Below are 26,948 nucleotides of genomic sequence, written 5' to 3'. Positions count from 1 at the left end.
GGTCGAACACCTGCACTCTCCCAACAAACTACGTTAAAACCCGCTAAATGCGGCTGCTTCTGCCCTGGATGCAGTTTGCGCTTTACCATTGCGCTCTTGTCCTTTTGTGCAGTAAACACAAAAGTAATATCTAAATGTCTCTCTGCAGGTCTCACTGCCGTTTTTCCTCCTCTGGGAACTGAAATCAGTTGATTGTAGCACAGGAGCGCAAAAAGAGAAAAAAAAAAGCGTGGGGCTTTTTTCTTTCTATCCACCCAGCCTGCAGATAACTTAAGAAACTTTAATGTATTACATTACTGTACTACTGAAAATGGTTAGTAGTTCTCTGTTCTCAACATCAGCACATGATCTACAGATGGTATATAGTTTTGATAGTTTTGAGAGCCTCATCTGACAACAGACGCCCTCTGCAGGTAGACAGTTAGTAGCTGTCCACGGACTGACAACGCATTACCGCCGCAGAACCATAATTTCCCTTTAAGTATACTCGAAGCTTTACCGACAGCCTAAGTACGCACGCAGGAGCTTTCTGATTGGTTCTCCCCTCCGTCGCTCTGTTGATGATGTCCTTCCTGTTCACCCTAAGAACACGTGTAGGGTGTACATTTTCGAGCTGAGGGGAATAACGACAGTAAAACATCAGCGTTCAGACACCTTCGTATTTTTTTTTTCTGTGGAAGGCTTTACCGACTAAGAGGGCAACATGGTGAAGACACAGTACAAGGGGAAAAGCTCAATAAACCCCTCGACATCCAGCAGCAACCCCGGTGAGCTAACTCTCCCATTAGCCAAACTGCTTGTTTACAGCTAATGCTAATTGTTGCTAGTCATTGTCAGAGAAAGTCATTTTTGCGTTATTTTAGATAATAATAGCTTTGCGTATAAAAATAAGACTTCACAGCGGTGTGATGAATCTAAAACTTAACTTAAACTGTTGTGTACACTGTAGGAAGATATAGCCTTTTGAGTTTTGCCGTGTCAAACACCTGTTTTATGAAAGTTAAACGTATTTACGGTAAAATCTGGAAACAGCTACAATCTTGGGGTGGAAAATTATGCTCCTTTAAAAATGAACGTGTACTGTGTGTCTGGTTAGTAGTGATAACTAGTAATGCAGTATATCTTGATAGGCATTATACAATTACGTGTTTGTATAAGCTGTTAACAGCACTATACCGGTTTTGTGCGAAAAAGTGATTGCCTGCCAAAAACTGATTTCCAATGTTTCTGTGTATTTTTTATGTGTAATATCTTTACGTATCTTCGTAAATAGACTTCGGTGAACAGGGTTTACAAAGGGGTTATATATAGAATTAAAAAATTATCTGTTTTTCAAGTATCTTTACAACTCTGTGTTATTGTACTTACATTATAACCAATCCGGTCCTTTATCCCCACTTAAAATATTTTTACTGAAATATTGTAATATTTGCTGCCATTTCTTCTGTCCTCTTGGCCAGCTTACTCTTACAAAAGACATTTTTAATGTTAATGAGATTTTTTTTAACTGCATAAATAAAGGTTATATAAAAGTCACTGCCAAAAACTGATTGCGGCTTCTACCTTGTTACACGAATGTTGTTTGTGGCTCAAGATGACTTTATGTCATCCATAAGGGATGCATTTGACATATGTTTCACATATTATAGCCCAACAAGTTACTTATAGCAGTTTAAATACAAGCAATCAGTTTTTGGCAAACACCGGAAATCAGTTTTTGGCAGACAATCAGTTTTTGGCACAACACCGGCACCTTACACTGAAACCCAGTCATTTGTTCAGCACATTTAAAACCATATAATAAAATGTGGTTATAAAACATGAATGTTGTTGCAAGGTCCTTTAAAAAAATCAGAGGCCTTAGTTGATTATAAATATTGTGTTTCCCTAGTAATAAATGGACTAACCAGTAAGTGCATTGTAATAGTATGTGGATTTTGTTATTGAGCCATTAAAGTAAACATCAATTTATTCGATAGATCGAGCCAAAGGTGCTGGTGGAAACAACATGAGGGACCGAGCCACTATCAAGCGCCTGAATATGTACAGACAAAAACAAAGATGGTAAGCAAATATTTTTATTTTTCTTGTTGACCTTTAATTTGCAGACTTTTTTTATTGATTTAGTTTACTGTTACAATGAAATGTAAGTGATGTGTTAAGGAAATTAAAGAGATCTTTTGTCCACAGTAATAGCCGTGGAAAAGTCGTCAAACCTTTGCAGTACCAGTCCACAGTAGCTCCGGGAACTGTTGCCAGAGTTGAACCTAACATCAAATGGTTTGGTGAGAAAATGTCTTTACTGTTGTGTATGTTATAGTGTATACTGTAAATGTAATTAAATTGGAGGTAATACCATTTGCTCATATGTTGCTCTTGTTTGAAATATTGTCAGTTGAATTTGTAAAAAAATGTTCACTACAACAGCGGTCCCCAACCTTTTTTGCGCCACGGACCGGTTTATGCCCGACAATATTTTCACGGACCGGCAATGAGGTGTCGCGGATGAATACAACAAAATAAAACTAGTGCCGGTACCGAAAAAAAGAAGATTTATTCATAACACACGTGAAAAGACCCAGGAAAACCGAGTTAACGATAAAAATGATAACAAAATAACGTTGAAAACCGATAAAAACCCTGAAAACCATACATTTCACACCTGAGCCTCAACTCTCGCGGCCCGGTACCAAATGACTCACGGACCGGTACCGGTCCGAGGCCCGGGGGTTGGGGACCGCTGCACTACAATACCTTGTCATAATATGACTATACCATATTTCTATACTCTATATTTAAGCAAATACCCGTGTGATCAAGCAGTCATCCCTCCAGAAATTCCAGGAGGAGATGGAGGCAGTAAAGAAGGATCCATATCGTGTGGTGATGAGACAAAGCAAATTGCCTATGTCCCTTTTGCACGATAGAGTCAAAGCCCATGTGAGTATAAAGGCTTTAAAGCTTTTTCTTTAAAAGAAAATATTTTCATTGTTTGTTTGTTTTTATTTGCTGTTCTTATAGTGTGCCAGTTCATTTTAGGGAGGCTCTCAAGAAGGAATGTGACTTTGTTAGAATTTTATTATATATATATTGTTATGAACAATCACCACCAACACACTGAAATTAAAATTAAGCAGTTGAGATGTGTTTGAAGTGCAGAGGTGACGTTTTAATTCAAGGAGTTTAATAAAAATATTGAATTAGTTGTTTAGGGATTACAGGTATTTTTATCCATAGTCTTCTATTTTCAGATGCTCAGAAAAAAGAAATAATAATAACTGGATGTGATCGCTGTCAGGTACTGTCAGGTATAGACCTAGCTGTATAATTAAAATGCAAACCTTGGGATCTAAACTTGATAACAAAATAATAGCTAAACAACAAATTGTGTCAACAAGGGTAAAACAAAAACAAGAGATTTAAAAGAGGACACACAGTTTGCCTGCCTGAGATGTCTAGCCATGGCGTTACTGGGCGTAGGGATCCAGACAACAAAGGCCAACTACTGCAATAAGAAAACACAAGTAAGCCTTCTAGGATCTCTAACAGCAGCTCATGGGGAGTTGGCTGGTTCCAGCTATCGTCTGGAGACGAGTCTTTATCGGCTACCTCAGAATTTTAATAAAGGTCAGCAAGGATTGATGTAATATGTCACTTTTCCAAGTATGTGTTAATACCCTGGCAAAATAAAGTGCATTGCATTGATAAAAGTATAATGGCAGCATTTATTAAGCTTGCTTACTCAGAGTTTTACAGGCAACTGCAGATGCCAGGGAGTGTACTTTATCTGACACTGCTTTCTAGTTCAGTATGGATGGAGTGTACATGAAAGTCGGCACAGAGCCTGTGACAGAATGATGTTTAAAGAAGAAGGCCGCAGAAGAAAGGAATAACTTGATATTAGATAGCTGTCTCGGGCAAGTAAGACTGTTTGGTCAGCTGAGAATGCAAGAAGTCTAAAAATAACTTAGAGGTTGCATTATTTCAAACATTAAAAAGCAACGCACCCTCAATACAAGAGAAACTAATAATGTGGTTCGTGTTGAGGCTAAAAGGATAAGTTTCCATGGATTTGAAGTAATTCAGCTGCAGGGTATTTTGGGGTATCCTATTTTTATTTCAGCGAAGCAGGCAGACATCAAAGGTAAAGGTCTACATGTGGGGGGAAAAAATCAACCGATACTGCTCTAGCAAACACACTTCTTCACGTTACTCTGTAAGATGTCGTGGTCTGGTGTATCTTCTAATACAGTAGCTGAGCTCAGTTCAAGGAAAACTGAAATTGCAGCCAACCCAAGCCTGAGAATCGTGACTAAATTTGCTTACGACAGTGGGATTAAGAGCGATTCTTTTAAAGGGGTTAACAAGTAGAGATGGACCGATCCGATATTACGTATCGGTATCGGTCCGATACTGACGTAAATTACTGGATCGGATATCGGCGAGAAATAAAAAATGTAATCCGATCCATTAAATATCAAAAAAGCACCTCACAAAACTTGCGACATGGCGTAACTCGGCTCATAACCGTAGCGCGTCGGAGCAGTGTGCGTCACCTGATAGAGCGGCTGTGTGTATTTGTAGCCTCACTAGCAATCCAGCAATTCATCTCCGAGGAAGTTATCCCAGAGAGAAGTAAAGCAAGTGTGTAAGTTCATCTCTGAATGTTTGTAAAGCGTACCTGCGTTAAGCTTAACCACCCATATATGGAGCGACTGCCTCTTCTCTCTCTCCCTCTCCTGCCGCTACTTCATGAAACTCCTTAATGATCAGCTGATCGGCTTTTCTGTCGGGAGTCTGTCTCTCTTGTTTGTTTTTGGCCCACTTTGCACCACAAGGAGGAAAACAGCAGCTGAACAACGGCAGCGCGTTTAAGCTTGATAAGCTGTTGTTAGAATTTATTTAATATTACTTTCTACACCAGGATCCTTTTCTCACGCAGCTGACTGGCTGGTAACTGTGCAGGGGCGGATCTAGCAAAGTTTAGCCAGGGGGGCCGATAGGGCATGAACAGGGAAAAGGGGGCACAAAGACATACTTTTCTTTCTTATTCTCATTTAAAATGTCTAGCTTTTAATAAATAATTATCTGAATCTTACACCCAAAGTTTTAATCTGATGTAAAATGTATAGAAGTCCATTACTGTATATAGTAACTGTTAAATGTCTAATATACTCCAGTAAGCTATAGTACTTTTTCCTTTGGGAAGATACCATCTGTGCAGTCTGCAATTCTGTTGAAGAAAGATGTGGAATCTATTTAATTATTCTTGAAATATAATTGATTTCTGTGCATTTTTTTTCACACTGCATCAAATTAAAGTTGATTATGTTGATTAAGCATCATGAGGTGGAGGGTGGGGCGTGGTTCCCTTTTTTTTTTTGCTGGGAGTTTGCAACCCTATTAGTTAGGTTGCTTAATATTTCTGCTAAGTACTCTTTAAAATACCAGAATAGGAAGGATGGAGCAGGTTTAAGTTTATTAGATTGATCAGTATTGCTGAACTATGATATATTTTGGGTGCAGTGTATTTTTTACATACAGGTATAACAGAATAGCTTTAGTGTTGTTGTTTATTTAAACTTGAGTATGAACTTATACAAAATGCAGCAAGATATTAAAAAAACAGTTTTATTGATTAAAAAACACACTATATCGGATTAATATCGGTATCGGCAGATATCCAAATTTATGATATCGGTATCGGTATCGGACATAAAAAAGTGGTATCGTGCCATCTCTATTAACAAGTGGCATGTTTAAAATTTGAGTAGGAAATAACCACTAAATGGAATGCATTTAATAATGACTAAAGTAAGTAATGCAGATAAAGATCATAGCTATTTTCGGGGAGATACAGGAGAGGTGGAGGAAGATCTCAGCCTGGGCGTCTATTGTCTTGTGTAGTCTGGAAGATGAGTGGATGATGGGGTGGGTGCAGATTTCTCTGTGGTGGGGTCAGGTGAACTGTCCCGGGCTCTGTGGGGCCGGGCGGCGCTGCTGCACTGGGCCCCGGTCCGGATGGGCCTGGGCCCCCTTTCCCTGGCAGGTTGCACAGCATGGGGGTGCCTACTGGGGTCAGCGGGGAGCTGGCCCCAGGGAGGGGTCACTGCCCTCCTTCCTTCCCTCCCCATCTCCAGCGGCCTCCCTCTTCCCGCTCCACCACAATCACCCACACATGCAGGGCCTTGGGGTAGGGGTGTGTCACCAGGGTGCAGAGGAGACATCCCCCTCTGTCCCCTTCTGGCTGCCTCTGCCTCAATTTTATCCCACAACTTAGACATTCACATTACTCACACTCTCATTACACATACATATAGGATCTTGGGGGTGGGCACGCTACACGGATTCCAAACTACCATCAGGGTGTACACCTCACCCCTGGCGCCGCTGCCCACCTCTCAATTTTAAATACATGTAGACATTGAGGGCTAGCAGGAGGGGCTATGCGCTTACCTGCTGCTCTGGCAGGTAGCTCCATGCCCTCCTGGGTTTTAAGTGCACCTTAGAACACACATACATCAACAGTACATATGAGCGGGTGGAGGGAGGTTTGGAGTCTTCCTACACCCCCGTTCTCTGCGGCCTGCTGGAGCGGGGGGGCTAGGAGGAGGAGTTGGCCGTCCGACTGGGGTCTGGTGTATGGGGCCTCCCTGCTGCTGCGGAGTCGGGGCGGTCTGCTTCTCCCCACCGCAGGGAAAAGGGTTACACCACCTGAGTCTGGGTGCAGTTTCCCCCTCCGGGGGCAAGGGTACCTAGACTCGGGGCTTAGAGTACGCTTGGGGAGTATGATTGTGTGTACAGTGTCTCTCTATGTCTGTCTCCACGTTGGGTGAGTGTTGAGCAATTGCATATGAGAGCATGAGGGTGGGTATGGATGTTTGTATCTGTGTGTGCCTGTTTGTCTGTGTCTATATGTCAGGTTGGGTATCAGACGCCACCTCTCTGGGGACATCTCAGGCCCTCCAAGGTTTGGAGGCCCATCTCCCCCCACCACTTCCCCTGCCGGTGGCGGACGCCCTCAGACATCGGTGCGTTGGTGGTTCTCTGTGTCCGGGGGTGGGCGCCCAGGTACCCACCGGCTCACTCCTTGGCGGCTGCTTATTGGGGCCTGGAGCCTGGGGCTCGCTCGGGCCACTTTGGGGATGGGGTGCCCTCGGCCTCACGGCCTGGGGCTCGGCCACTCAGGCACAGCTGGCTGCCGGCGGAGCTCACGGGCACGTCACTGCAACCCCCCCTGGCTTCTGCTCCGCGGCTGCTGAGTGACCCCTCATCTGGGACTCTCCTCAGCTCTTTCTGGGATAGTGGCGCGGCTGCCCCTCTGTTGGTCTTCCTTGGTCTCTTGTGTTCTGGGGGCCTCTGGATGTCTGGAGTCTTGATCTCCTCCATACCTGCTTCATGCCCTGGAGGACGGGGCAGTGGCCCCCCACACCCTCTAGCAGATCGTTACATGAAGGAACCTTTTAAAAACAAGCGCGTTCATGCTCACAGGTGTACACACGGGTGATCACACACACAAACTACACCCTTTTTGGCTCCTACCTCAAAGCACACTGTGCGCTGTCGATCTTACGTGCTGCACAATAATGTTTAATATTTAGTATTTACTGTCATATTCCCATAGATCATTGTGATCTTGTTTATTACTCTCGTTTTCTTCTGCTTGCTTTCTTTTTTCTTTCTCAACAGGTGATCGACATATGTATTTTTTGTCTGCTTATTCTGTTGGTTTTTGTTTTTTGCCCTTTTTCCCCGTCCCTCTTCTCAGGTTTTTTTCTTTCCCTCTTTCTTTCTCCACGTTCTCTCCTCCAGTCAAGTCTGTCCCGTATTCAGCAAGTGAAAATAAAATAAACAATAAAAAGTTGAATCAAATGGACCATTACGGCTGGGATGGTCAATTTGGTAAAGTAAATCCGTTGGGCATCTTTCTTCGCCTTTAGACAATAATTCTGATGGCAAAAGAACCAAACGGGACAGGTTAAAAAAAAGAATTAAAAAAAAAAAAAAAAAAGAGGAAGAGAAGCTCTTTTGTGTATCTGCTTATTTACTGTTAGCTAAACGCTGTTCTGCTTTCAGCTGCTTGTGATCAGTTTCTAACTTTCACGGCACCAATATGACAGTAACTGGAGCAGCTCTATTACGAGCAAAGACTCACACTGTGTCAGACTATTCAAAAAAGAAAAAAACTTTCAACACAAATTTATTTTAGCTAAAATAATTGTGTGTTTTTGTATGAGATAATGTTTAAGTACAGTAATTATAAAAAGTAAATGAAAGATATAAATTAACAAGTTCAATCGTGACAATACAGCAATCAAACCTATCACTGGGGAAAACAGGAAAAAAACAGAAACAAACCAAAAAATATAATGCATCGAAGAATATGCAAATATTCTTACTGCTTCCTTTTAAAAAGAAACAGTGTTTCTGTGTGTCAGTGAGAGGACAGATGAGAGCTGATGATTTCAAGAAAGAGAAGAAAGATAAGAGAAGAAAGAGAGAAAAAAAAAAGAAGAAAAGAAAAAAAGAAGAAAGAAAAGAGAAAGGAGAAAAAAAAAAGAAAAAAAAAGAATAAAAAAAAAAAAAAAAGATGTCGTGGTCTGGTGTATCTTCTAATACAGTAGCTGAGCTCAGTTCAAGGAAAACTGAAATTGCAGCCAACCCAAGCCTGAGAATCGTGACTAAATTTGCTTACGACAGTGGGATTAAGAGCGATTCTTTTAAAGGGGTTAACAAGTGGCATGTTTAAAATTTGAGTAGGAAATAACCACTAAATGGAATGCATTTAATAATGACTAAAGTAAGTAATGCAGATAAAGATCATAGCTATTTTCGTCTGTCTGAGTAAACTCTTTCTTGAGGTTTCATGAGGTGAGACGAATAAGAGGACTCACTTTAATCCTCATACAATTTTTCCTCTGCCCTACTGTGAACCTGAATGTACTGGCTTACGCTAGGCATGAGAGAGCTGCCTTCATCCAGACTTTGATTTTTTTTTCTTCAACATAACCAACACAGTTCTTGTTCTTGTGCCATGTGCTATAGTCCCTCATGAACTTGAGGCATTTCTTAGAGCGTGAAACAGTGAAAAAATATCCTTTAATTCATCACCAGGTTACCAGAAGATGACCTTTTATTGTTTTTATTAATATTACAATTATGCAACTAAATGGCATGGAAGTGCTAGTGAAGTAAAAAAGTCCTCTGTAATCTTAATGTGTGATCACTGAATGGCCAGTGGAATGGTATTGCTCCAAAAGGCAGACAAATTAAGCAAGAGCCAGTGGTTCAGTCAGAAAAATGTGTTTTCAAACAACCAGAGTGCTTTGTAGGATCTTGGCAGATAGTTGAGGTGACCTGAGGCTGTAAACAGTGTTGTTTCTTACTAACCTGCTCCTCCACCCCTCATGGCAGTTTTGCAATAGAGGTATGGCGTGTGTTTTAAGATCGCTGGAACACTTAATCAGCACTGGCATAGTCTTTGCTGTTTCACTGGCTTTGTCGTTGCATATTTGGGTGTTCTGTTTAATGTATTCATTTATTGTGTGTTTCTGACTGAAACTCTTGGAGAGCTGTTTGTGACTCTATCAAAAACTGTGTTTTAACATTGAAAAAAAAAGATCTTTATGTTTCCTCTCTGCTTAAATACAGCATGGTAATGTTAAATTTAAATGGATTTTGCTTTTGCAGTCCAGCTTCAACATATGGCCCCTTTAAGCATGTCGTTCATGCTGGAGAGAACAAAGTCCAAACTTTTCTAGTCACAATAAAACCACAGTGATAATTCTATCTGATTTTGTAAACAAATAATATAAGGTCCTGCTTTAAGGATATTACTGGCAGAGCTATTCACTGTTTATATAAAAACTTTAAATCACAAAATTTTCTATCTTTCTATAATTGCAGAACTCTAAGGTTCACATTCTAGACACGGAGGGTTTTGAGAACACTTTTGGACCTAAGGCTCAAAGGAAGAGGCCCAGTCTCGTTGTGGGCGATGTCAAGGACCTTGTAGAGCAAGCTGAGGCCTCAGCCCTAAGTTACAATGCAGAAAATGACAAAGACCTGGTTACCGAGGACACAGGGGTCCGGTAAGAAAATATATTTTTTTGTTTGTTTTAAAATGCAGTTTTTTTCACATTTAAAGTGCTGTTAAATCCCTTCTACTTTATTATTTTACTAAAGGGCGGAAGCACGTGAGGAGATTTTCAAAAAGGGTCAGTCCAAGAGAATCTGGGGAGAACTTTACAAGGTATCGTCTCCATCCTGTGTAGTATGTTAGTGCAGTAAAGTGTTGTGTGGTCATTCTTGAGTCCTCTTTTATCTTCACAGGTGATTGACTCATCTGATGTCATCATCCAAGTGCTGGATGCCCGAGATCCTATGGGAACACGCTCCAAGAGCATTGAGACATATCTAAAGAAAGAGAAATCCTGGAAACATCTGATCTTTGTTCTAAACAAGTGTGACCTTGTGCCCACCTGGGTCACGGTAAGATATTTACAGCACACCCCTCTGGTTTCCCGTATGACTGGTTGTAGATGCCTTTTCTTAGTATTAAATTTGGTCTCTGCTCATTGTTGAACCAGAAACGTTGGGTAGCTGTTCTGTCTCAAGAATATCCCACTTTGGCTTTTCATGCCAGCCTCACAAACTCCTTTGGTAAGGGCTCCCTCATCCAGCTGCTCAGGCAGTTTGGCAAGGTAAGCAAATGCTTTTTGTTCAAAATACAAAAACTTTCACCAATAAAATATTTTAGTTGTTTTATTATATAGAGTTTAAAAAATACATTTATCATTATGTTGTTGTGCAAGATATTAGATTTGTCAGTTGGTAGTAATTTGTAACAACTTGGTGTGTATATAGCTGTCAACACAATATCTGATGCTTAATTAGGTTAGCTGGGACACTGTAGGCATTTAATGAGCAGTATTTAATGTGTTAATGTTAGACTCACAGACATTGGAATAAACATATCTGTGTGATGACAAGCTATGTTGCTTTGTCACATTTTTTTGTTAGTCAGAACAATTGTGCATTATTGTTGTTTTGCATCATAATATTTCCTTCAGATTTGTAAACACTTTACTCAACTGTAAAATATGCTTTTAGGTCTTTAGGAGTTTACATTGACACAATATATTAATTTAGCTGCAGTAAACCACAACAGTGGAATTTGAAGGAAGATCCAACTAAAGACTGACAGGCTGTCTGCTTTAAATCAAGAGGTTTACCAAATGTATTGCATTAACTGTTTATAAATTACATCCATATACAGTCCCCTATTTTCAGAGGCTCAAATGTAATTGGATAATTGACTGAAAGGTAGTTTCATGGTTAGGTGAGTCCCGTTCCCTCGTTATTCCATGACAAATTAAACAGATAACTTATTCGGATCATTTACAACGAGGTACAAACCACTAGTTACAAACAGTAAAAGAAAGGGCAGGTTAGACCTTATCAGAGGAAATCTGAAAGAGTCTCCACAGTTCTGGAAAACAAATCACTGAAAACTGAGATGAACTTTTATCAGAGTAATGGATAGAGAAAAGTATGGAGAAGGAGAAAAACAGCTCATGAGCTGATGAATACCACATTATATTTCAAACATAGTAGAAGCAATGTCATAACATGGACATGTATGGCTGCCAGTGGACATAGACCACTTGTGTTTAGTGATGATGTGACTGCTGATATAAGTAGCAGGATGAATTTGCACTTCACTGCGCAAATGGACCCAAAACATACTGCAAAAGAAACCCAAGAGTTTCTCAAGGCAAATAAATGGAATATTCTTCACTGGCCAAGACGGTCACCTGATCTCAACCCAACATGAACATGCTTTTGAGTTACAGAAGACAAAACTGAAGCTGTTTTTCAAAAGAGGGCAGCAGCTGAAGACAGCTGCAGTAAAGGCCTGGTACACCATGTGAAAGAAGGACATGCAGCATCTGGTGATGTCCATTAGTTCTAGACTTCAGGCTGTCTTTCTGAGGTTACTTTTGAGCTTCTGAAAATAGGGAACTGTGCATAAAAGTGGCAGTAATTCCTGAACATTTAACTCGGTGCATTTTTGTTAAACCACTTGAATTAAAGCTGAAATTCTGCATTTCAAGCACATTTTTTTATCCACTGTGGTGGTCTACAGAGGCTAAACTACAAAGAATGCATCATTGTCCCAAAACTGTGCTGTGTTCCACACAGTTACAACCATAACATTAGATTATGTATTGCCCTGACTGCCCTGGGAGCATACTTGAGAAAAGCTTGAAAGAGACAACGGAGGAATTACATCCCTTAAAAGAGGACAGACAGAAACTTCCTGACTTTATTTTTCCCTCACACAGCTCCACACAGACAAGAAACAAATAAGTGTGGGTTTCATCGGATATCCAAATGTTGGAAAAAGCTCGATCATCAACACTCTGAGGTCAAAGAAGGTTTGCAATGTTGCACCCCTCGCTGGAGAAACGAAGGTAAAATCAATGTATCATATTAACTACAGTAGTTAGGTTCACATGATTATATTTTATGTTTAGTCAAAGTCAAGTTGCTGCTTAATTGAGTAATTGTTGATGGGTTCAGTAACAGAAGCAGTCTGCCCTCTGTTTTTAAAAATATAACTGAAAAACTAAGCGGAGAGTAAAAACAACCATTTTTTATCCTTCATTTCCTCTCTCTTCATCTGTTTATCCTTTTTGGAAACAAATGAAGGGTTGAAACCCTGGCATACAAAGACCGGTCAAGGGGAAAGTCAGGGAAAAATAGCTTTACCTTTAGAGCCAAAATTGTGAGCTTGGACTATAACCGAGCAGAGATTTTCCTGCACACCTATCCAGTGACTCTCATAGGCCTGTGGCCAGCAGTGCTTTATTTCCCACCTTGTGTTTTATTCTCAGCACATACTCAGCAATTATGAAAGCCAAACAAGGTTATGATCCGTAGCACTTTCATAGATCACGTACATTTTGCTTTCCCACTTATAATTCTTTCAGCAGTTTTTCCTTGTTTTAAATTTTCATATCAAATGATACCAACAAGGTGAAATGTGTTTCTCATCGTTTGTGAAACTGAATTTCATGGACCACACATACAGTGTTAATCTTTCTCTCGCTTTTGTTTAAGGTGTGGCAGTACATCACTTTGATGAGGCGCATCTTCCTCATTGACTGCCCTGGTGTTGTCTACCCTTCAGAAGACAGTGAATCTGATATTGTTTTGAAAGGAGTAGTAAGTCTGTTTTTTAAAGTTTGTTTCAATGGATTTTTTTAAATTAATTAATTTGATTTCGTTTTTTTAATGTCTGCCACTGCAGTATAGTAAGGAGGGTGAATTTATTTGGACTTCCCATAAAACTGGGAAAAACAATAACATCTGAAAATCTAAGCACATATCCGAGAAATGGTGCCCTGGTAACTTAGTATAATCCACCAACTGTTAATGTTGTGTTTTTAACAGTCCTGAGGATTCGGAGAGTAATGAACTGAGACTTTAAAGTGGTTTGGGCTTCATAATGCTAATACCCAACTGTTTTTAAAAATGTCTTTAGCTGCTCTCTTTCTGATCCTCGGGATCCTTCTTGAGCATCCGAGGTTCAGCATTTCGCCCTTACAGTCAGCGCGTAACTGAAAGGTTGCAGGTTCACGTCTTAAAGTACTCATCTTTTTCTTTCCCCTTTTTGCAAAGGTTCAAGTGGAAAAGATCAAGAACCCAGAGGAGCACATCGGTGCAGTACTGGAGCGGGCCAAACCAGAATACATTCAGAAGACCTACCGCATCCCTACTTGGAACTGTGCTGATGACTTTCTTGAGAAACTGGCGTTTCGCACAGGGAAACTTTTGAAGGTTCATGATCTTATTTAGAGGCTGTACTTGAAAACTGCTTTCATATTTTTCCAAACATTTGCTTTATAAGTTCTGATGATATAAAAAAAATACAATTTTATATAATTTTATAGCCTCAACGGAGCATTTTAACTCATTGTATGTGTAAGAGTAATGGTAAAGGTTTATTTTTCAGCTTGGGTATTTATTGTGCTGTCTTTCTAGAAACAAGTGTTTTAATGCCTCTGTGTAGTTTTGTGGGGAGTTAATGACTGCTGACTTTGCTGCAAAAGCAGGTTTTACAAACATTTTTCCCCTTAAAGTTGCGTTCCTACCAACTTCATTGCTGCACATTTCTCCATGTATTTGAATTTAGGACTCTCCTTGAGCCTTATTTCTCTCTAAAAATGCCTCTGGCTGTACTGTCTTGACATTTTCTCTGAAATATGGCATAGGCAGAAATCTAGAGAAGGCAGGACTGAAACATAAACAGCCCTCCCTCTCAGATGAGCTTGGGTCTTATGTATGTGCTCTGTATGCATTTAAAAAAGTTACATTCACTTCATTCTCAACATAGGACACGGTGAGCTCTTATTTACCAGATGGAAACTCTCTGCTTAACTGATTGTACCGCCAAACTTTCTTTCTGCTTGGACTCTCTCCTTTCACTGCCAAATGTTTAAGTCTGAAAATAGAGTCCAGAAGAGCTGCAGGGCTACAGCTGCCTCTGAAACACTAGATATATATTTTTTTTAAATTTATTTATTTATTGCTGCCTACTTCAGCTTTAAATCACTAAGTCTTAAGATGTCTTAGCAATCTCTTCTTGTTTTTGTACAGGGCGGTGAGCCAGATCTCGCCACAGTCTCTAAAATGGTATTGAATGACTGGCAGAGAGGACGTATCCCCTTCTTTGTGAAACCCCCTGGACCTGAAGGAGATCAAGAGGTAAGATTACACTGAATTTCTCTCTAGGGCTTTTTAAGTGCACCAAACTGTGCCCTCAGTGTAAACCTGTTTTTATTGCTGTGTTTTTGCTAGGATGAGAAGCCACTGCCAGTTGCAGGACCGTCGGAGGTAGTAGAGCATGTGGAGAAGGAACAGCCAGACAATCCAGACGCCATCTCAGAGGAACGTGAGGAAGAACAGCAGAGACAGAAGGAACAGGTCCAGAAGATTCTGGCTAATGTCCGACAAAACTTTGGCAAAATCAGTGTAGCTCCAGAGTTCAGCGAGGAAGACTTAGTTCCCGTGGACATGCCTGATCTGGACATGTCAGATTTTTCTGGCTCTGATGATGAGGAAGATGAGGGCACAGAGGAAAACGAAGGCAAAGAGGAAGATGCGACCAGTGTTGAACCAGTTGATGAAGGGACTGACATCTCTGAGCCAACAACCTCTCAGACTGAAAAGACAAACGGCAGCAAGAGTTCACGGGAGGTCATACGTGAGCTGGATGTGAAAATCGCCAAGTACAAGCAGTTTCTGGACCGAGCCAAATCCAATCGCTTCTCTGCAATCCGGTCAGTCTGCTCAAGCCCAAACCTCACTCGCATATTTTCTTTGTCTTGTGTACTGCCACCATTGTGTTTCCTCCAGTAACGTAATGTGAAGTTGTCAGACATAGAGATGCCACGCATTTTAGGTGGTCCGTGCTAACCAGCCTTTAAGCCGCTGATGACTAGCAGTCATCGTTTTGATGCCATAACTTTTGTGTCTTTTGTGTTCTTTAATGCTTGTGTTGAATTTCAGCACACACTGAAGAACAAAGTCAAGTAACCGCTGTATAGTTAATCTGAGCCTAATTTAATTACTGTTCATTTCAGCTGACCCCAACAGGGATAAACTGTTTGCCTTGTTTTGTAATGATTTACTTTTTTCCATTTCTTTGGACAGGATACCTAAGGCGCTTTCTGACAAAGTGTTCACAGACATCAAGACTAAACAGTCAGCAGCGACTAAGCAAGCACAGAAGAAAGGTAGTCAGTCAGCTTGTTTGTTATGACTTTGTATGGTTCTGGATGTAAAAATAATTTGGGAAAGTCTTTATCAGATGTGGTTAAGGTCCAATAAACCTTCTGCAGTTCCAACAGAATAATCAATTACTGATATTTATCAACATGATATTTTGCACAAACTTTATATTTGAATGAGTACGTCAAGTTAACATTCAGACAGTGACATCAGATCTGTTCATCTTTCTTTGAATTCAGCTCCAAACCAGAGGGGTAAGAAGAGGAAAGCTGAGGAGGGTGAGGACCTGGCCCAGCCGAACAGACTCACGTCTAAACAGGTATGCAGTGTTTGTTCTCTCTGATGTCAAACAGGCCAGATTTCTCTGGTGAATGTTCTTCTTACTGATGTAACATTGGAAATGAAAAGCTCTGGTCTTTTTTAGAAGAAGATTTCACTTTTTTTTCCTTCTATTTCTCTTTTATCTTTCTCTACAGAGAAGAGCAATGGATCGTGCTCAGAGGACGAAGAAAGTTGGCGTGCGTTATTATGAAACTCACAATGTGAAGAACAAGAACAAGAACAAAAAAATCCCAGCATCAGGCACAGAAGGTCAAAATACCAAGAAATCGAAGCACTAGACTGGAGTTGAATAAAATAAAATAAAATAAAACACACATGTAATAAATCTGTATTTAAATTAGCCTGATGCTATTTTCATTGGGGAAAAAAAAAAGGTTGGCAGAAGGTGGAACACTAAGGTGGTCTTAATCAACTTGATGCCTTATCTTCATGACTGTTGTAACTTTTTCCCCTCAGTGCAGAACTGTATTTGAATGACATTTCATTCATCATTTACAAGTGTACTGCTCTCTTGACGTTCAAGAGCAATCTGCAGTAGTTGTTTGAAGTATACTTGTTATGCCAGAACAATAAAACATTTGTAAATTACACTAAGTTTTTACTTTAATGTATCATTAAGCAATAAGATGAATTATAAATGAATACAATCTTGTACAGAGAAATGCCAGCTAAGTTTTGGGTTGGTTTTTTTTTTTTTATTTCCTTGGTGCAATTATCTCTTCCAGTTGGGCCTGAAAAGAAAAGATGGGTGGTTAAGAAATCTTTAGACAATACAATCTACAATAATTGTTCTCTGATGTGTAATTGAAAAAGTCACCTTAAGCTGTTGGTTGGTTCTCTTTAGGAGCTGGATCTCCTCATTGTGCCTCTTTTCTTCCAGCTGTCGTTTTTCAGCTTCTATCTTCTCAACTGTTTCACATTTAGCCTTCTCTTCATTCAGCGCCTTCTTTAGTTCTTGTTTCTCGTTCTCTAGCTCCAAAATCTGCCCGTATAACAAAGCATACTTGTGAGTTTGTTATTGATGCGGGGTCAATCCTGTAACGAGCACTGCAGCCACTGTCATTGTACAGTAACTGTAAAATAGAGAAATGGTGCTCTCTGCTGGACTCCTAGCTAAATGACAGCTGAACTACATGAATGGCAAAGTAAATTTCCCATCATCTATAAATTGCCTAGTATTAAAATGTATATATATTTTGTGACCCTGTATTTGTAACTCATAAGGAACATGATATCCTTACTCTGTTTTTCATATCAGCTTTGCCCTTCTTAGCCTGCAGTGCCTTTCTCATGCCGTAAGCTATGCTGCTTTCATAGACGGTCTGGTAGGCGGCAATGGTCATTTGAATCTCATCTCTGACCCGCCACAATAGCATACCCCTCTCAGCACAGTTGATGGTTACCTGTCTGATTAATTCATCTCAAAAGAAAAAGAATGACAAGAAAACGTATGTGATTAATTGTATTTATATGTATTGATTGTACCTTCTATAATCAGCAACATCTCAGCTTCTTCCTTACCAAAACACTGGGAATAGAGCGCCCTGCGGACAGGGCAGATGCCGGTTTCTCTGGCCTGTCTTTGCTGGAGTTTTGTGTCTAGGAGTTCCTCTAGGTGCAACACATCTGTTCTTGTACAAGGTGTACTGGATACTTTCTGCACCCACAGTTGGTTTCCCTCCATCCACTCCCTGTAAGAGGAAAATTTGAAAAGTTCTGAACTTGCTGAAGAACATGCTATAGATAGGAAAAACTGTACCTGGGTGGGAGGATTAAATTGAGGATCTCCTCATTTTCCTGCTTAGTAGCCTCAGTAGAGGCTGATTTTGGTTTAGGAGGTGGTGGAACAGGTGTAGAGTCAATGGGCTGCTGAGGGCTTACTTTCAAAGGGCGTCCCTGTAGTGACAGATGTTTCATAAACTATCAGACAAACATATTATTACCCTGATTTGATTTTTTAAATGACTGATACATTTTCGTAAATCTATTATAAAATACACCTTACAGAACCACCTTGTAACTATATATGCATGCAAATATATTAGTAGATGTAAGTATAATTATCTTAAGATTTAATCAGACTGCCGGGATTTTGAATAGCATAACTTTTACATTAATCTCAAATCTATCCCTGAGATTTGTGCCATAAACACGGCTGGCTTGATAAACTCACCTTTGGTGATTTTCTGTCTGTGCTTTTGTTGACCAGAACTGGATTGTCGTATTTCAACAGCGTGTCAGCTGGAGGAATCATTGTCGTTTACAATAGAGGGATAGAATAAAGTTATACAGTAAAACTGGAAACTTCTTGGTTTAGCCTTTAGTTACAGAAAGCTCAAGCTCATTGTTTGGGTTGTCCTGGCAACAGCGTCCGTTACGTTCTAATGTGTGCGAGCGGAATCAGCGCATAGCTTCAGCGAGTACAGGCTAGTGACACTTTTTTTTTTTTTTTTTATAAATTCCTTTTGAGATAAATACAATTTTATCAGTATTTTAAAAAAAATCTATTTTAAAAAGCCCAAGGGCATGTGATTTTGTTGTTGTTGTTGTTGTTTTGTTTTGCTTTTACCACATTGTGCAACTTTTACTATGCCTTTTTTATTGTGTTTAGAGGCTGCATCTAGTAAAAGTAATGTGTGTTAAACGAATATGTAAATAATGAAAGAATATTCCAGCTTTTTCAATACACTAAAATATTTAGGCTGTACAGGAAATAAACTGATCGGCTTCTCATGTCGGAACCAACGTGAAACATGAACACACGCGGAGCTTAATTCTCGGTGAACCTCAGGAAGCGGAAGTGCGTGATCTCGGCGTAACGGGCGAAGTTTGTTACATGCCGAGGCTTTTGTTTTTTTGTACATACAGTGGTGTGGTTGAAAATGTATGCTTTTTAGGTTATACAACGGTCGATTTGAGAGAATTATTTTAAGCATGGCCAAAGAGAAGCGACACAGGAGAAGAGAAAGTCCGGAGCGTGAAGCCGAAGTAAAGATAAAGCAGGAGAAACTGAGCCCTGCTAGGCCACAGAGATCACGCCGCTCCAGGTCAAGATCCCCCGGCAACTCCAGTCCACAGAGAGGAGGAACGAGCCGGTGTGTGCACTAAAGTTATCATACCACCTTAATTTTGCCACATATGTCATATTGATCAACTTGACAACCGTGACAGAGTCCGTTTTTTCGAGTATATCGCTGTAGTACTTACTTGGGCTAGCTACGGCCACTAGTTGCATCTTAACGGTGAGAAATGTCGTGTGAACGGTCGCTTAATACTCTCTTGTGTTCTTCATTTAGGTCACCTGCAAGGACGAGGGACCGTTCACCAGGTAGAAGGGAAACCTCTCCCGCCAGAAGAAGCAGCAGATCTCCGAGAAAAAGGAGAAGTCGTAGTCCTCACCATGGGGATGTCAGAGTAAAGCGGGTGATTAGTTTCAAAATTATTGGGAAACATTTCAGGTTTGCAATTCAGCAGCACCACTGGAGTGTAAAGTGATCTAGGTGGTATAAAGTACTCATCTGGAATTTATCACACAGAAGCTTGTGTAACCCAAGTACTTTGAGATAGTACTAACAGTCTGAGGCAGTATGTTTTCTGTGTAGAGACCCAACATTGGGCTACAGTTGTCCCATTTTAATGTTTTTCAGAGGCATCTGGCAGTAATGACAATATGTCAAACAAAATAGAGCCCACTTTTCCATACTGAAGGGTAATGGAGTATAATATAACTAACTACTCAACAATGTAACTGTGTAAGTATTCTCTAAATATATGTCACAGGAACGGGATGAGCATAGAGCTAGCGGCGACGAAAGAAGAAGAAGAAATGAGCAACCAGAGGACAGACGGAGTAGGTGGGAATCAGATAGGCCACGAGAGAGAGAGCGCGGTGGAGAGAGGCATAGGGAGCGAAATGCTCTTGCCTCTCAACAAGCTGAACGACAGCAGCAAGATGAGAGACGCAGGGAAAATCGCCAGCGACGTGAAGAAAACCAAGAGCGAGACTTCGGGAGGTCAGAAGAAGAGGGTGATGAGGCAAGCGCTGCTCCTGCTGAGAAAGAGAAGCCAAACTTCGAACTTTCAGGGGCACTCACAGAAGACACAAACACATTTCGGGGAGTGGTGATCAAGTACAACGAGCCGCCTGAGGCTCGGATTCCGAAGCGCCGATGGCGACTGTACCCTTTCAAGAATGATGAGGCTCTTCCAGTCATGTATATTCACAGACAGAGTGCCTATTTGTTGGGGCGACAGAGAAGAATTGCTGATATCCCGATTGATCACCCATCCTGCTCCAAGCAACATGCAGTATTCCAGTACAGGTAGGAAGAACAGTCATCATCAAATTTTTATTTATTTTTTTTTTACTCTGGTTTTCTTTTTGATTGAAAAACGTGCTCAATCTGTGGTGATTACTATTTACTATTGTTGTTGTCCAATATGTTGAATGACTCTTTAATCATGATCCTCATTTGCAAATAGATCATGTCCACCATTCTGTCTTCATTTCTGCAGACTGGTGGAGTTTACGCGGGCAGATGGCACCACGGGCCGGAGGGTAAAGCCTTACATTATTGACCTTGGCTCTGGCAATGGCACTTATCTGAACAACCAGCGTATCGACCCCCAGCGGTACTATGAACTCAAAGAAAAAGATGTCCTAAAGTTTGGCTTCAGCAGCCGTGAATACGTGCTGCTCCACGAGTTCTCAGACACAAGCGAGGTGGATGCCAAGCAGGAAGAGGAAGACGAGGGCCTTGATGAGTAAATCGTTCCCACTTATTTGATTGCCTAAGTTCATTCAGGTTAGATAACATCATCATCAAAAACAACAACAACAGGACAAACAACTGTTTCTGCAGGGAATGGAGCAATAAGTTTGAACTGGTAAATGCGGGAACTGATTGAAATAATGGAACAGGATTTGTTGGTGGTGTATATTCTGTAATTACTGATCTCTTGCTTGAACCTGCCACAGCTGTCTCAAAGAAGACTTTTTCTCAGGTTGTATAATGTCTATGTGATACATGACGGATCTTACTTCTGACAGTGCTCGCATTACATTAAGATGTGCTCAGTGACAGATAAAGATATCTCACCAATCTATAGTTATATATTCTATATTTTTTGCGCCACAGCACCGAGTGCAAAGCATAGCTAATCATCTATGTCCATGCTATATGTGTCGGTGTACATTACATTATTGGAATGTGAACTCAACATTCATGTTTAAAAAGCATTTTTATTGTCAGAGTAAACATTGCAGTACAAGATGTAAGGATATTTCCTTTTCCTTTTTTGTCTTTGCTTCGTAGTGCAGGAAAAATTATTAACGCTGTTGTGTTCCCTTGCACTACTGGAATCTGTATGCACCATTCTTATTTTTGCCCATTCATAGAAACCCATAGTAAATTTTCATTTTTGTACTGTAAATAAATTTTTGAAGAGTTTTATTGGAGCAAACTGGTGTCCGTTTTGTTTCTATCACAAAATGTCCCGTTTTAAGGAGGACAATAGGCACCATAATTATTTAACAAGTGGGTACTATATAGTGGGTAATATAATTTGTTTATGATAATTTAAGCCTATTAATTACAGTACTCTGCAATAGTCTTGAGTATCCCTTCATTTCTTTATATTTTGCTAGGAAAATGGGTGCAACAATTTACTGAAAGACATGCAAACATACAGTAAGGCAAAAACAGTTTGTACAATTCTGTACTATTGAAAGTCGATACTTGATAGGACCGCCTTTATTCCTCAGCACAGCAAAATCTCTTGACACTTCTTTAAGCGGTTTTCTAGGCTTCTTGAAAGGCTTTCCTAAGTTTTTCTTTGTATGTTGTCTGCTTTTTGTTTGACAATGTTTAGGATCTGGCTCTGGGGACTCCATTCCATGAGTTTGGGGGGGTTCTGTCTAGGTGTGCTATTACTGCATTGGCAGTGTGTTTGGGATCATTGTCGTGCTGAAAAACAAAGCTGTTGCAAATCTCTCAGGTCCTATGTCAGATGTTTTGGGGATTTTTTTTCCTTCTAATTAAGGGCATGATTGAGATACTGTTCACCTGATGTATATAGCTGTTTAGGCCTGACACTTTTTTTTTTTTTTTTTGCCCTGTACTTGTCCAGATTCCTGAAAATCAGTCACTCCGTATTCTCCCCTTCCAAGGGGCATTAATCTTTTTCTTTTTGTCAAAGGCATCAGTCTCATATGTTACTGCCTAATCTTAAATCTGTCCCGACTTACTGAATATTGTATCACTAGGACCCATAACCATGCTGTAGTTATGAACTCACGAGCATAGATGTGATAAAGAATGTTTTGGGCTGCCTTTGGAGATGAGCACTTCTCTGTGGTTTATGTGTGTCAATGTTTTCAAAAACCTGGTTGCCTAATCAATTTTTTAATGTAATCACCAGTCTTGTTTTTTGTGTGGGTAGAGTTGTTCTGTTTTCATGTTAAAAGCTCTTCCAACCTAATTTCAATAGTTATGATAAGGAATATCGAGGTGAAGTAATGTAGCAGTGTATTAAGAAATATCAAACTTTTAGGTAATAATGCATTCAACATTTGTGTCTATTTCCCCTTCTACATATTGTGATGAAATAACGTAGATTAAAAAGGTTTTTAACCCTAAACTTTTTTAATCGTATTAAAATTGAGTTGATAAAGAAAGGAGAGTTAGGAAAGGTAAACCACTCCACAATAAGGCCCAATGGATGGATGCAAACTGCATTTTGTTTCCTTGTTCTTGTGACATGTGCAATGACAAAGTTGAATTCTATTCTATTCAAAGTCCAAAAAGTACAGCGTACTTACAGTGTAAGATGTGGAAATTTTATTTTTCCGCAAAATAACCAGGAAATTACACTGTACTGCAAAATTGCTTATGCACTACACAGATTACAGTATATTTTTTTTCTTAATAATAATAAATTTTATTTATAAAGCGCCTTTCAAGACACCCAAGGACACTGTACAATAGATAAAACACATAATAGAACAATGACACAATGAAAAACAAGATAAAATTAACAAACAGTGGGTTCACAGTGACTATGCAGATTTGAACAGATGGGTTTTGAGTTGAGATTTAAACTGGGGGAGAGAACCAATGTTTCTTAAATCTGGGGGTAGAGAGTTCCACAGCCTGGGAGCAGAGCAGCTAAAAGCTCTGCTTCCCATGGTGGTGAGACGGAAAGAAGGCACAGAAAGCTGGATAGATAAAGAAGATCGAAGTGAGCGGGCAGAAAAGGTAATGCTTAACAGGTCAGAAAGGTAAGGAGGCACAAGGTTATGAATGGCCTTGAAGGTGAGCAGAATAAGTTTGTGTATTATGGGGAATTTCACTGGGAGCCAGTGAAGTTCCTGAAGAACTGGGGTGATGTGCTGGTAGGAGGGGGTTGTGGTGATAATGCAAGCAGCAGAGTTCTGAACCAGTTGAAGCTTATGGAGGGATTTTAGGGGGAGACCATGCAAAAGAGAATTGCAGTAGTCAATAAGGGTCCTTGTTTCCTGGAAAAAAAATACTTGTTGCTCCCTTATTCTGCTATACCTATCTTTAAATATTTATTTATAATTACTTTCTAATTTCAAATAAAGCATGCTGAAATTCCATTTAATCACGGGGAAATTACGCCCTTGGTCAGTGGCGGTCCTAGCCTGTTTGGTGCCCTGGGCGAACACTCCCTCTGGAGAGAGAGAGAGTATGCATAGTCAGTAGCGGTTTTAGATACGGGCGACATGGGCGGTTGCCCGGGGCGGCATCGTGATGGGGGGCGGCATCACGGGCATCAGCAAAAAAAAAAAAAAAAATGCTCGTACTCATGCTGCCCCGACGGCAGCCAGCGCATATTGGGAATGTCATAGGCACCAATCGGTTTTCTATCGCCCATTTGCTGGGAGTAAGGGCGCCCTCGTTTTGCGAGGTGCGCTTGCTGTTTCTTGCACAGGAGGAGAGGGCGGGCGGCGGGGATTCTCTGGCTGGCTGGAGCAGCCTCTAATAACCAACTCGCAAAATAAAATAAAACAAAATAAAAACAAAACAACAAACACGAAAACACCGGACATTATGATACAGACTTATAATTTGCACCGATGTTTTTGAAATTTATACACGAAAACTGAGCGCGAGAGCCCTCGGTGCGCCTGCGGCGCTGCTGAAGTCAAAGTAAACTTTATTGTCATCTCCGCTACATACAGTCCAGTATATAGAGAGGCGAGACGAGCGAGGCTCCAGTTACAGCAGTGCAAATAAACGAACAATAAATATAGTAGAGTAAGAAAATAAATATACACTTTAGGACTCGGGGTAAAGGGATCAATAACAATTTAAAATTTATAATTTACAGTTTGATGATTTAAAGTCTCACACATAACCCGTCGAAAGGGAGGAGACCTGCTGCTTCCAAATAGAGCACATTTCATTCATAATGTTGTAAATCCAAGCCCATTATGTATTCATGATTTGAATCGTGGGTTGTGTGAAATCCCAGAAATACACCCTAGACAAAGTGAATCTGTGAACTAAGGTGTAGGTCTGTTAGGTTATGTTGTGGCGATCCTCTGGTTGAGGGATGGGTGTTCATACTGGAGTGCAAAATTAAAACCAATGGAAGATGGACAAGAAAAGTTCAAAGCCATCAGGTGCTCAGTTTAGAAAAATGAGAAAAGAAGCGGAGGAGAAACGAGCAAAAGATGCAGGTAACCAGATGTGTCATTGGATAATGGCAGGTCATCCTGAAACAATCATAATCAGAATACTTTATTAATCCCTAAGGAAATAATGTGGGTTACAGTTGCCCCAAGAAGAAATGGTAAAAATAGTAACAGTAACAGACTAAACTCCAAACAATACATTATGTTACAGATTTTAATATTAATTAGTCATTGTCAATTGTTGATTTGTCCTGTTCTCATTGTATGACGAATTATGATGGCTGTTTGGTAGCCGTTTGCATACTATGCATACTCTCTCTCTCTCTTCATATGTGTGTGTGGACAACAGTTGTATGTTAATGTACAATCCTTAACATGTTTTGTGTGTGTGTGTGTGTGTGTGTGTGTGTGTGTGTGTGTGTGTGTGTGTGTGTGTGTCAGTGTGTGTGTGTGTGTGTGTGTGTCAGTGTGTGTGTGTGTGTGTGGGGGGGGCGCCAGAGGGAGTGTTCGCCCAGGGCGCCAAACCGACAAATCAACAATATAATAATATAATATTGTGCTGAACACAGTCCAAAAGATTCAGTAAGCTACATCAGTGTCTACTGTTTACTATCATAGCCAAGTGACACTTCACTATCCCTACTAATTGATGTTATCTCATTGTATCTCTGTTGTGGTCAGTGCTATCTTCTATGCTGTTGCATGCTGGGGCAGCAGGTTGAGGGTCACAGATGCCAACAGACTAAATTAATTGATCCACAAGGCCAGTAATGTTGTGGGGATGGAGCTGGACTCCGTTAGGGTGGTGTCTGAGAGGCAGATGTTTTCCAAGATAAAGATACTGTTAGATAATACCTCCCACCCACTCTATGACATGAGATGCTGGCTAGTCACAGGAGCACGTTCAGTGAGTGACTGAGTTGACCAAAAAGCACCACTGACCGACAGAAGAAATCATTCCTGCCTGTGGCCATCTCCCTGTACAACTCCTCCATCTAACACACTGTAAACACTGCAATAGCTACACCCTTTTTACACACGCTCTTTTCTACTCTGTAATATTCTTGTCAATCTTCTTGATATTTATTTATAATCACCTCTGTTAATCCTTGATATTTAGAACTGAGTGATCTGTATATATTAGTGCTATTTCTTAAATGTGTAAAATCTGTAACATAATGTTACATAATGTTTGGAGTTTAGTCTGTTACTGTTACTATTTTTACCTTTTTTTTTTCTTTTTTTTTTTACCATTTCTTCTTGGAGCAACTGTAACCCACATAATTTCCTTAGGGATTAATAAAGTATTCTGATTATGATTGTTTCAGGATGACCTGCCATGATCCAATGACACATCTGGTTACCTGCATCTTTTGCTCGTTTCTCCTCATCTTCTTTTCTCATTTTTCTAAACTGAGCACCTGATGGCTTTGAACTTTTCTTGTCCATCTTCCATTGGTTTTAATTTTGCACTCCAGTATGAACACCCATCCCCCAACTCGAGGATCACCACAACATAACCTAATACACCTATACCTTAGTTCACAGATTCACTTTGTCTAGGGTTTATTTCTGGGATTTCACACAACCCACGATTCAGATCATGAATACATAATGGTTTTGGATTTACAACATTATGAATGAAATGTGCTCTATTTGGAAGCAGCCGGTCCCCCCTCCCCTTTCGACGGGTTGTGTGTGAGACTTTAAATCATCAAATTGTAAATTATAAATTTTAAATTGTTATTGATCCCTTTACCCCTAGTCCTAAGGTGTATATTTATTTTCTTACTATATTATTTGTTTACTTGCACCGCAGTAACTGCAGCCTCGTCGTCTACTGGACTGTATGTAGCGGAGATGACAATAAAGTTTACTTTGACTTCCGCAGCGAGCAGGCGCACCGAGGGCTCTCGCTCACTTTTCCCGTATAGAATTTCGAAAAAACATCGGTGCAAATTATAAGTCTGCATCATAATGTCTGGTGTTTTCGTGTTTGTTGGTTTGTTTTTATTTTGTTTTATTTTGCGAGTTGGTTATTAGATGCTGCTCCAGCCAGCCAGAGAATCGTCCGCCGCTCCGCCCTCTCCTCCCTGTGCCGCAAGCAGCAGGCGCACCTCGCAAACGGAGGGCGCCCTTACTCCCAGCA

General features: G+C 40.4%; 3 protein-coding genes across 3 annotated transcripts; 2 read left to right on the top strand and 1 right to left on the bottom strand.

The window, feature by feature from the left end:
* The first annotated feature begins 554 nt into the window (after window positions 1-554).
* Window positions 555-16,728, top strand: gnl2 (guanine nucleotide binding protein-like 2 (nucleolar)). Its single transcript, XM_031740674.2, has 16 exons — window positions 555-767; window positions 1,980-2,064; window positions 2,191-2,285; window positions 2,801-2,940; window positions 9,907-10,091; window positions 10,186-10,252; window positions 10,333-10,491; window positions 10,590-10,703; window positions 12,348-12,476; window positions 13,126-13,230; window positions 13,687-13,845; window positions 14,665-14,772; window positions 14,866-15,347; window positions 15,721-15,803; window positions 16,038-16,117; window positions 16,275-16,728. The coding sequence occupies exons 1-16, from the start codon at window positions 704-706 to the stop codon at window positions 16,416-16,418; spliced, it is 2,199 nt and encodes a 732-aa protein (XP_031596534.1). The 5' UTR covers window positions 555-703; the 3' UTR covers window positions 16,419-16,728.
* dnali1 (dynein, axonemal, light intermediate chain 1) lies at window positions 16,429-18,528 on the bottom strand. Its single transcript, XM_031740676.2, has 6 exons — window positions 18,314-18,528; window positions 17,900-18,036; window positions 17,662-17,831; window positions 17,382-17,560; window positions 16,958-17,122; window positions 16,429-16,871 (listed from the first exon to the last, which is right to left on the bottom strand). Exons 1-6 carry the CDS (start codon window positions 18,392-18,394, stop codon window positions 16,836-16,838), a joined length of 768 nt encoding a protein of 255 aa, XP_031596536.1. The 5' UTR covers window positions 18,395-18,528; the 3' UTR covers window positions 16,429-16,835.
* Window positions 18,529-18,897: 369 nt separating this feature from the next.
* On the top strand, window positions 18,898-21,598 carry snip1 (Smad nuclear interacting protein). Its single transcript, XM_031740675.2, has 4 exons — window positions 18,898-19,235; window positions 19,437-19,563; window positions 19,921-20,462; window positions 20,656-21,598. Exons 1-4 carry the CDS (start codon window positions 19,027-19,029, stop codon window positions 20,906-20,908), a joined length of 1,131 nt encoding a protein of 376 aa, XP_031596535.1. The 5' UTR covers window positions 18,898-19,026; the 3' UTR covers window positions 20,909-21,598.
* The last annotated feature ends 5,350 nt before the right edge of the window (window positions 21,599-26,948 follow it).

This window comes from Oreochromis aureus, linkage group 11 (assembly GCF_013358895.1).
Source record: "Oreochromis aureus strain Israel breed Guangdong linkage group 11, ZZ_aureus, whole genome shotgun sequence".
Lineage (NCBI taxonomy): Eukaryota > Metazoa > Chordata > Actinopteri > Cichliformes > Cichlidae > Oreochromis > Oreochromis aureus.
Note: the sequence above shows the minus strand (reverse complement) of the source record. Positions and strands in the feature narration are given on the sequence as shown.